General features: G+C 60.2%; 1 protein-coding gene across 3 annotated transcripts in view; it reads left to right on the top strand.

The window, feature by feature from the left end:
* The first annotated feature begins 571 nt into the window (after nt 1-571).
* The window catches only part of CCDC85C (coiled-coil domain containing 85C), a 79,000-nt gene continuing 68,398 nt past the window's right edge, over nt 572-11,173 (top strand). Inside the window, exon 1 of one of the 3 annotated variants that reach the window (XM_078447869.2) lies at nt 572-1,500. In XM_078447869.2, coding sequence (XP_078303995.2) covers nt 687-1,500 — 814 coding nt within the window. In that variant the 5' untranslated portion in view covers nt 572-686. The remainder of the gene's footprint in view (nt 1,501-11,173) is intronic. The other 2 variants (XM_078447867.2, XM_078447868.2) reach the window with 2 other exon arrangements.

Below are 11,173 nucleotides of genomic sequence, written 5' to 3'. Positions count from 1 at the left end.
TTCCCACCGTTCCCCTCCCCGCAGCCGTACCTGCATTTTAAAAGCGCCCTGTAGCCCGGGGATTGGCCGAGGCCGCGTCCTCCGGCGCAGAAACTTGAACCTCCGGGAGGGGAGGGGGGTGGTGGAAGCCGGGTGGCTGGACTGTACCATCTCCTCGGCGTCCCCCGCGTGCGCCCCGCCCCTCCCACACACCCCCGGGGAGGCCCAATCGGATGGGCGGGAGGGCGGGACCGCGGCTCGAACGCGCCTCTGGCAGGGCGCCGGGCGGGCGGGCGCACGGCGCGGGGGGACGTCGGGGGCCGGGCGCGCCTCGGCCCGTCCCCTCGCTCCCCGCGGAGGCGGGGCCGGCAGGGGGCCCCGCCCCCTCCCCGCCCGGAGTGGGCGGGGCGGCCGGGGCTCCGGGAGCTGGGCCGGGGGCGGGCCTCCGCCTGCTTCGCCCGAACCCGGAGAGCGCCCGGCACGGCGGCCGCCGACGCAGCAGCGGTCCCAGCTCGCCGAGCCCCGAGCCTCCGCGGTTCACGGGCGGCCCGGGCGGACGCTGCGTGAGGGCGCGCGAGGTGGCGCGGGGCGGCCCGCACGCGCCCCCGGCCGCCCCCTGCCCGTGAGCGGACCGGCCCAGCGCAGCCCCGGCGCGGGGAGCGCCGGCCGGGCGAGGGCGCGGGCGATGCCGCGGTGACGGCCCCGCCATGGCGAAGCCCCCGGCGGCGGCGGCGGCGGCGGCGGCGGCGGCGGCGTCGGAGGAGCTGAGCCAGGTGCCGGACGAGGAGCTGCTGCGCTGGAGCAAGGAGGAGCTGGCGCGGCGGCTGCGGCGCGCGGAGGGCGAGAAGGTGGGCCTCATGCTGGAGCACGGCGGCCTGATGCGCGACGTGAACCGGCGGCTGCAGCAGCACCTGCTGGAGATCCGCGGCCTCAAGGACGTGAACCAGCGGCTGCAGGACGACAACCAGGAGCTCCGCGAGCTCTGCTGTTTCCTCGACGACGACCGGCAGAAGGGGCGCAAGCTGGCGCGCGAGTGGCAGCGCTTCGGGCGCCACGCGGCCGGCGCCGTGTGGCACGAGGTGGCCCGCTCGCAGCAGAAACTGCGCGAGCTCGAGGCGCGCCAGGAGGCCCTGCTGCGTGAGAACCTGGAGCTCAAGGAGCTGGTGCTGATGCTGGACGAGGAGCGCGCGGCGCTGGCGGGGGGTGCGGGCGGCGCGGGCGGCGCGGGCGGCGGCGGCGGCGGCGGCGCGGGCTCCCGAAGCTCCATCGACAGCCAGGCCAGCCTGAGCGGGCCGCTGGCGGGCGGCGCGGCGGGCGCGGGGGCCCGCGACGTGGGCGACGGCAGCAGCACGTCCAGCGCGGGCAGCGGAGGCAGCCCGGACCACCACCACCACGTCCCGCCCCCGCTGCTGCCCCCCGGGCCGCACAAGGCTCCCGACTGCAAGGCAGTAGCCACGCGCAGGTCCCTGGACGACCTGTCCGCGCCACCGCACCACCGAAGCATCCCCAACGGCCTGCACGGTAAGGACCGCGCGGGTCGGGTAGCGCGGGTCTCAGGCCCACGGCCCCTACCCCCAGGGTGGGTCGCCACTTCAGACTCCTCCTCCGGCTGGTATCCATACTCTGGGCTGGGGGGATGCCGCACCCACGCGCAGTGGGGCTTTGGGTGGTGTTTTTCTGGGCACGGGATGGAGGCGTGGCCCTGCCCAGCTTCCGAATGCGCGGCCCGGCCGGGCCGGGGTCCCAGCGGACCCCAGAAAAGTTTCCCTCCTGTGGAACTGTCAGTGTTGGTGCATGGCGCTGCAAGGCTGGCTAGGGACGCCTCATCCCAGCCTGGAAATCCTTGTCCAGGAGCGGGAAGTTTAGGGGGGGGGGGGGCGGGGAGAAAGAAAAAGCCTCTTCCAGTACAGCTGAATTTCCCGTCTTATTTGGGGCAGCAGGCAACCCCAGACCTGGGCAGCGTCCACGTGCGTGCCCACCGGAATTGCAGCTGGGCTCCTCGCGCTGCCTTGGTGGCTGAGAAAGAGCCGAGCAGTGCGATGAGACTCCCAGGCAGCTGGGCCAGGGGCCCCCGGGGCTGAGAGCCTTTCTGGTGTGCCATCAGTCCTGGACTCAAGGAGGAGGGACCTTTCTGAACCCAGACTCTAAGGCTTTCCAGAGGGATATGTGCTTGGAATGGATCCTGGCTTTTCTCCTCTGCCTACCTCTGTGCCTTGATCTGTGGAATGGAGTTTTCCTCCCTCTTGTGGATCTGAGGTGGAGATAAAGCTCCCCCAAGGGATTTGTAAACTGTGGGTCGCCGTGCAGGAAGTGTAGTAGTGGTAGGTGGCCCGGGTGTGGGTGGAGGACCTTTGGCCTCAGGAAAGCTCAGCTACTGTCTTCCACGGTGGCCCGGTGGCTGCTGGGCCCCCAGCTTGAGCAGCGGCTTCTGTTCCCAGCGCTCTGATCCGTGGCTCTCCCTGTCTCCTCGTTCTTCCACATTTTTGGTGGCTTGGCTCCCAGTTGTGGTGGCATTGTGCTGCCTGAACTATTTGCCTGAAGGTGGAGATTAAACAGCCCTTTCTGGTTCTCTTTGAAGGCTTTCCTAGTTCAGAGAAAATGTGTCTGGGCTTTAAATGACTGTCCTTCCCCAGAGTAACGCCTGAGCGGAGGAGGGACGCTCCCTCTCTGGTTTGATGGGGGCCAAGTGGCCTCTGTGGGGTGTTGGGGTGGGCACTGGCCACATGGAGGTGGGGAGAGCTAGCACAGCACAGTTTTTCCTTTATTTACCTTCGGAGCCTGCCAGTTCAGAGCAGGACTGGGTTGAGAGGGATATTTTGTTACTGATTAGCAACTCAGGTTTCCCTTTGTAACTCTGTACCCACCCCCATTTCCCACCCCAGCCTGCTGCTTAAGGCCAGTGGGTGGTTTAATTTGTCGTGGTTTCTTGGGTCTAGGGACTCAGGAGTGCCAGCCTCTCTGGCCTTGCCGCCTTGGGCGCCTTGGGAGGGGCAGATTTCTGGGCCTCAGTTTCTCCCAAGTGCAGGGAGGGATCGCTGCAGCCGTGTGGCTGGGAAATGAAACGTTTCTGGTTTTCAGCTGCGTCATCAATGACACTTGGGAGAGAGTGGCCCTGAGCACTCTGCACCGAAGTGCTGGGTGCTGCTGTGTGCTCGCAGAGAAGTTCTGTCCTGCTTTGGACACAGAGACGCGGCCCCTGCCTGGCTCAGTGTTCAGCCATAGCGGTGGATGATGCCCGAGCCGGGGACCAGGGGGTGCGTGGGAGCTGAGGTGTAGAGTTTCCTGCAGAGTCCCCCCCCCCCCCCTTCCCCCCCAGCCCCCAAGTCCCAAGCTCTCTGGGAACAGGCGAGCCACAGATCTTGTGGCAGGGCTCTGTGTTGGGTGAAACACAAATTCAGCAATACTTTCACTGACTTCAGTTGCAGACAGGTTGATGTTTACTTTTGTCTCTTGAAGTTCTGCGTGGCCTTGAGATAAATTCTCCCAACAATGTGAATAGGATGCCTGGAAACAAGGAAAGTCCCTTCTCTTAAAAACTACTTTTCTGGGGGCTCCTGGGTGGCTCAGCTGGTTGAGCATCCGACTCTTAATTTCGGCTCAGGTCATGATCTCACCATTGTGAGATTGAGCAGGCTCTTTGCTGGCAGAGTGGAGCCTGCTTGGGATTCTCTTTCTCTCTCTCTCTCTGCTCCTCCCCTGCTCGCTCTCTATCTCTCTCTAAAAATAAATAAAGATAAACTGCCTTTCTGTGCTCGGATCTGTAGTTTTACGTGGAGGGGGGGGGCTGGAGGAGATGGGAAAGATAAAAAGCCTCAGTCTCGGTGGTGGAGACAGTGCGGTGGAGACTGGGCATCTGCCTTACATACTTGGTCTCTGTTCATCCTCACGAGAACCCTGGGAAGCAGTATTAGCCCCATTTTCAGATGAGCAAGTGGAGGCTGAGAGGGGTTCTGAGCATTGTCTGGGAAAGCAGTGGAGATTGGAAGTGTCTTAGCACCAGTTACCTGGTGGGGGGAGGCTGCAGGGGGAGGTGTGGGTTGCCGGGCGGGGGTCGTCCGGGGGCCGCTGGGGCTCGTCCATGGCTCAGGCCGAGTGAGGGCCGTCCTGCCAGGACTCTTAACAGACATTGTTGACTCGCGACCCTGGTTTGCTCTCGTTTGACATTCTGGGAAGTGTCACTTCCTTATCGGTGACCACAGAGCAGATGTTTGATAACCCTATTACCCGGAGGGGTCAGGCTGTCTTCATTCGAATCTGCCTCCTCCTGGTCTCTGGGACAAGTTACTTAACTTCTCTGAGCCTCTCTCTGCTTTTCTGCAAAGTGGGGCAAAACCCAGAGCATCCCCTTTATCCACCGAGGTCGAGGGAGGTCAGGATCTGCACACAGTAAGTCTCTGTAGTTGTCAGAATCCTTGTGCTGCATATTTCTTCCCAGGCTCCTCATGAAAAAACAAAAGGGACCCCTTTGCAAAGGGGCCTGCCAGGCAGACTTTGGTGTTCTCTTCAAAACTCTGCTGCTTAGACAGCTCGCCTGGACCTTTGAGACCATAGCACCTGCTCAGATGGGGACTGTGGCCCTGTAGTTACCTTGGAAGTAGCCGGGTGCCTGCAGCCAGGGTCGGGGAGGGGGGGGGATGCCCAGGAAGGCCGCTGTGGCCCACCTGATTCCTGGCTGCCCTTGGCTGGGTGGAGCCTGGCAGCCCAGAATGCATATGCAAACAGGCCTTTCTCCCAGGTTGTTTTTGACCAAGGTCTGGGCTGTGCTGTTTGAAGTCTGGACTGGAATGCTCTTTGCTGTACTCATGCGGGACAAATGAGGCAGGAGAACCCCAAACTCAAGAAAGTCACATTTGCCCCCTTGAACTGATAACTTTCAAGCAAAAGCATTTTCTTTTTCCTTTAAAATAATTTTTTTAATATTTATTTTTGAGAGGGAGAGAGAGAGACAGAGAGTGAGTGGGGGGAGGGGCAGAGAGAGAGAGAGAGAGAGAGACAGACAGAAAGACAGAATCTGAAACAGGCTCCAGGCTCTGAGCTGTCGGCACAGAGCCCCATGAGGGGCTTGAACTCGGGAACAGCTAGATCGTGACCTAGGCTGAAGTCAGACTGAGCCACCCAGGCGCCCTCAGACAAAAGCATTTTCAACAGTTTCCCTCCCACCCCTCCCCCACCCTTGCTTCCCCCCCTCCCCCCAAGTCCCTGTATCCACATCCTGCCCTCCCCAGGCACACCCTTGCCCATTCCCCTTTAACTAACCTAGGGAAATCAGGACCTCCGGCAGCCTTTGTATGGGCCCTGTTTACTTTTTAAAAGTTTGGGTGAAAAATTTCAGCTTCTCAGAATAAGATGGATTTATTCTCCTGCTTGTGTTTTTTGTTGATTTCGAGGGAGGATGGAGGGAGGGTGGTCTGGACCTTGAAAAAAGGCCCTGAATAGGTCTTTTATTAGGGGCCTCCCAGCTCAGTACCTCCTGGGCAGGATCACTAAGAAGACGGCTTTTCCTCAACCCAGCTAGGTCTGGGAGCAAAGGTCAGCGAAGACAATGGGGTGGGTTAGATTAGCCTTTCCCCCTCCCTCCCCAACCTGACCCTGACCTTCCATCTGGGGCCTTGGGGTGTCGGGCCCCCAGGGCCAGGCACAAAAGGAAGGCTGACCCTAAGAGGCTTATTGGTAGGTGACCCTGAGGAAGGCCAGGGCATCCCCAGCACCTCACAGTTTACCAGAAAGACCTTCCCAGCCCTGACTCCATTATGCTCAGAGCCCCCAAATGGTCCCATATTGTAGATGGGGAAACTGAGGCTTGGAGAGGAGCGGTGACTTGCTCCAGGTCCCACACGACCACTTGGGGGACCTAGGGTCCATGTTGGGTCTCCTGTGTCAGAGTCTGGGCCTGCCACTCTGTGTGTGCTGTCCCTTGGCCCGGGGTGTTCTGTCTCTGTCAGGCTAGGAGAGACTCCCATGGGAGGCCCCACCAGCAATGGAAGGCCTCCAAGAGCTTGGTCCCTGGCAGATGGACACAGGGCCGGGGGCAGCTCCAGAGCCTAGACCTGTGTAGCAAAGGTGTGGCACCTCTTCTGGGGAAGCCAGACCCGGTGCCTCATCCCTGCTCTCCTGTGTGCCTGTGTGCCAGCACGGCTCATGGAGATCTGTAAAATGGGGGGTGTGGGCACAGTGCAGGCTTCTCTTCGCGGGGAGTCCTTCCTCGCTTCTTGTGTTTTCATTCCCTCGCGTCTCTCCCAGGCTGGCTTCCCTCTGCCATGGTGACCCCACCAGACCCCCTCACCGTGGCCCGGCCTCTGAGCCCCTGGCACACAACTTGGGTTATAATATTGTCCCCAGAGCAGCATGATTAGCGAGGAAATCCTCTGCTGCTCGTAATCTGCCTTTTCTACCCGTGGGGATTTTCCACCCCATGCTTGTCGGTGTCATCAGCACAGAGAACAGGACGCCTGGGACCTTAGGCGAGTTCCGGAACCTTTGTGGGCCTCTGTTTTCTCATCTGCAAAGTGGGAGGCTGTTACCAGCCTTTGGGTTGACGGGAGCGGGGGGCACAGTGAGGCGTGTGAACTGTGTGATGTGACCGTCTTCCACCGGTTAGTCCCCCCCCCCCCCCCCCCCCCCGGCTACAGCACTCAGTGCCAGGTGAAGCCTCGCCTTGCCACCTGCTCACTGAGCCCCTAAGCCTCAGTTTCCTCACCCGTCCTGAGGATGGTAACACCCTGGTCCCAGAGCTGGGCCTCCAAGGGTAGGTTCGGTGGCCTTCCACTGTCACCCGGACCCCTGCAGATTTGCCGCCTCGGGGTGGGGACGGGGGACCCCTGCCACGTGCTTGTGAGGACAGCCTTGTACCTGCCTCTTGTCAGAGCCAAGTGATCCCTTGCCTAGTTGGACAGAAGGGAGACAGCATTTCAGCAGGAATACGGCAGCATGAGGTCCGCAGGTGGGTCTGACCGCTGGTGCCAAGAGCCCGGGAGGAGCTGGGGTAGCCCTGGGCCTGGATGCCTCCTCCGGTGAACTGAAGGAACTGAAAAAAAGCCTTGGGGCCGGGTTGCTGCTGCTGTAAGGCAGGGAGGGCGGTCAGCCCAGGGGGTGCTGTGTCCAGCCTCTGGGGGAGGGAGCCCCACGGTTGCAGCCATCCAGCCTTTGGCGCCCACGGAGAAAAGGACCGAGAGGTCCAGGAGGACCCCGGTGGCTCTGGAGGTGGGCGGCTCCCCAGCGGGGGAGGTGTGCCGGCCACAGCCTGGAAACCGGGTAAAGGGCGTTCCTGACCCCACTGCAGCGGGATACCCCCGACAGCTCTGGGGATGCGGTTGTGTGAGTGGAGAACAGCGGGTAGAGAAGAGTGGAGAATATTTGGGAGGCAGAAGGGCGGGGCCGGGTTGTTGAGAGAGTTTGCCCTTCAAGCAGGAAGGACGACACGGGCACACGCTTATTGAGTGGTTACTCTGAGTTATGGGTGCCACGCACACGGGGATTCATGTGGGCTGGCTCGGGGCGTGGCGATTCCGTCACATTCATCCGGTGGCTGTCATGGCCGGGCTGGGGACAGCAAGGGAGGAAGCCTGGAGCCTCCGAGGTGGCCGTGGTGATAGTGGCCACAGGAGAGAACCTTCCCTGCAGGTTCTCAGACCGGGCGGGTCTGCTCCAAAGCAAGGCTTTGGCCCAGCCCCTGTCTTCCTCCTTGTGACTTCTAGGGTCAGGCAGTCCTGAGCTGGTGGGGGCCTGTCCTCTCTTGGCTGTGGCCTTGTTCCGAATCCGCTCACGGAATAGGCACAGCCCACTGCCACTCTCTGCCCACGCCTACAACCTGGGTGCCCAGGAGCCGTGCAGGGATGATTCTGGCATTTCAGAGCTGGAAAGCAGGCAGTTCTGTCTTCCTGGAGCTGGATGACAAGGGCGCCCAGGTGCCATCCCCAAACGCCTGGTGACAGAACAAGCTTGTCTGCTAAAGGGATGGGATGCTCCTTTGATGGTGAAAAGTCAGGAATGGTCCCCCTCCTGGTAAGCGCCTAGAACTTGCTGCTGTCACACATTCCCCTGCTACTGTCCCGTGCCCGCGTGGGTTGCCAGGGGCAGGTGGGTGGAGGGCTCTGGGGCAGGTTTGGAGCTGGGTCACCCAGTAGTGGTGGATGCCTGCTCTTGAACGAGTCCCTGTAATGGTCTCCAGCTCTCCGGGGAGCAGGGCAGAAAGCTCAGGAGTTTTATTGATTTGCCTGTAAATGTTCTTGGGCTCGCCCTGTGCGTGGTGTTTGAACAGGGGGTGTGGAGCACTGTGGATTCTCTATTTTTTATCTATTAAACTATTCAACAATTTTTAAAAGTGTTTTTATTAAAAGCTTTTTTTTAATGTTTATTTTTGAGAGAGAGAGAGAGAGAGATGGAGCGTGAGTGGGGGAGGGGCAGAGAGAGAGGGAGACACAGAATCCGAAGCAGGCTCCAGGCTCCAGGCTCCGAGCTGTCAGCACAGCGCCCGATGCGGGGCTCGAACACATGAACTGTGAGATCATGATCTGAGCCAAAGTCGGACGCTTAACTGACTGAGCCACCCAGGTGCCCTCCCAATTTTTTTTTAATGTTTACTTATTTTGGGGGGAGAGAGAGAGACTGAGAGTGGGGGAGGAGCAGAGAGGGAGACACAGATTCCCAAGCAGGCTCCAGGCTCTGACCTGTCAGCACAGACCCCCGCGTGGAGCTCAAACCCACCAACCGCGAGATCATGACCTGAGCTGAAGTCAGACGCTTAACCGACTGAGCCACCCAGGCCCCCTGTGTATTCTTTAAGTGGGGAGCCGGAGAAAGGGAGGGGATGTTGCTGTGTAAAGGTTTGTTAAGTGGACCACTAACAGATAACTCTGGGTCCCCTAGGGAAAGCCCATCAGAAAAGGTCACAGCTGGAACTGCCTACTGCCTGAAGAAAAACCCAACCCAGGGATTTGGGGAGGGGAGTGCAGGTGCAGTGGGAGGGGCTTCACAGATCCCACCTGCCCCAGCTTGTCCACTACCCAACCCCCAGCCCTGCCCTCCCCAGTCACCCTCCACCCCCCTGAACCAGATGTGCCTGGGCTCCAGGTGTTCCTTCTGCCAAGCCTAGACTCTTCCCTGGTCTCTTCTGCTTGTACTAACCTGCTGCACCTTTGGGGCTCAGCTTAGCTCCTGATCTTAGCCACCCCCTCTGCTGAGCTGCTGGCACCCCGAAGGGGTTGAAAGCCCAGGCGCTTCTGGGACTGAAAGGGGTACGATGAAAAGATCACATCAGGCAGAGAGGGCCACCTGGGCACGTGTGGCCGGGCAGGTTCCAAGGCCTTGTGGACTGGAGCTCCTGCCTCCCCCCATGCCCACACCTGACCCCGTACGACTTGCCACACCCTCTCTGAGCCTTTTCCTCAGCAAAGCTGGGTTCCCAGTGGGGCCCAGCAGACCTTCTCCTTGCTGTGGGAGCCGGGAGGCTCTTAGCACCATGCCAGGCGTGTGTAAGTTCCACTCAAAAGACAGTTTTGGAACCTGCCCCTCTGTGCCAAGGCTGTGAGTCAAGAGGACCAGGGTCCTGGCCACGCAGGCTCTGAGATAGACAGATGATGGACTGGGGGCCCCAGCTCTGTGTGGCCGAGCCCTGGGGCGGGTCCCCTTTCCCTTCCAGCTCTCTGCCAGTGCCTTAGGACTCCCGGCAGTTTGTCAGGGGTTTCCGGCTTTCCCAGGCACGGCATTTCCTCCGCCCTGAGATACCATCAGTCGCAGATGCCCTGTGCACTTAACAACGGCTTTTGTAGGGAGGGGAAGACCCTACAGTGAACGCACATATTCGCTCTAGGAAGCACCCCACATTGTAACAGAAACGGGAAGGTGCTCGTCTTTGAGTTCAGGAAACAGCAAATGGCAAAGGCCTCCGGCTGATGGGGAAGCTGGAAGGAAAGGGCCACAGACCCCCGTCATCAGTGGCCCCGTCAGCTGACGTGCTCCCCACATCTGGGGATTTGGGGGCACAATGTGCCACCCGGCACCGTTCTGTGCCTCGGACCACACAGACACAGTCAGCGGCTTCCGCCCACTTCTGACCCCACTGTGTGCAAGTGACAGCCTTCTCTCCAGGCCCTCATTTTCTCATTTGAAAGATGGGGGGCTTGGGTGGACTGTGCTGAGGGTCCCAGAGACCCTAGCCTTCTCCAGCCCCCTGACTCAGTTTCTACAATGGACAGAGGCACAAGGGAAGGGCCTCCTGCCTGTCTTCGGTCGTCTTGGTGGTTTTGTGGTTGGTGCTCAGCTTGGGGCAAGTCTCACAGTTGAGCACCTGGGGTGACAGAGGTGCCCTGTCCAGCACTGGTTGAGGCTGAGACTCCTGCCCGGCCAGCCTGTTTTCGCGCAGGGCCGATGGGATTACCTCCCTTTGCCATCCTATCTCCTCTTCTGAGGCTAGCTAACGGGTTTGGCGCTGGGAGACCATGCTGGGTCCCAGTGCCCCGGTGTGGGGTTGGCTCGGGACACTGTGAGGTTTCCTTGTGGGGCAGTCCTGTCTCTGCCTGGTCCACAGCCTCCTCCCCGCACTGGCATGCCGTGGGTGCTCCGTGTACATCGGGAGAGGACTGGGGGTGGGAGGAGGCACCTCACGATGTGACCCTCTTGTTGCTTTAAATGTACTTTGGCCACCTGCCCCTCCCCCCAGCCTCCCCATTTGCTCCATTTGGCACCAAATGGCCTTCAGTTACTTTAGGAAAAAAAAAAAAAAAAATCAACCCTCCCCCCTGAGGGTGGGGGCTCGCATACTCTCCCTTCCCTGTCTCCCTTAACAATTACCAAAAAATACACGCTTTTACCGGTGGTTCCTAACCGTGGCTGCGTATTAGGTATCGCTCGGGGAACTTTATTTTTTTTTTTTTTTAAAATTTTTTTTTTTCAACGTTTATTTATTTTTGGGACAGAGAGAGACAGAGCATGAACGGGGGAGGGACAGAGAGAGAGGGAGACACAGAATCGGAAACAGGCTCCAGGCTCTGAGCCATCAGCCCAGAGCCTGACGCGGGGCTCGAACTCACGGACCGCGAGATCGTGACCTGGCTGAAGTCGGACGCTTAACCGACTGCGCCACCCAGGCGCCCCTCGCTCGGGGAACTTTAAACAATGCCGGTGCCTGGACCTGCCCCCAGGGATGGGCCCAGTTGGTTCTGGAGGCTTCGGCGGTTGGGCAGGCTTCCCTGGGCAT

The sequence above is a fragment of the Panthera onca genome, chromosome B3, assembly GCF_046562875.1.
Source record: "Panthera onca isolate mPanOnc1 chromosome B3, mPanOnc1 haplotype 2, whole genome shotgun sequence".
Lineage (NCBI taxonomy): Eukaryota > Metazoa > Chordata > Mammalia > Carnivora > Felidae > Panthera > Panthera onca.
This window is presented reverse-complemented; position numbering and strand designations above follow the sequence as displayed.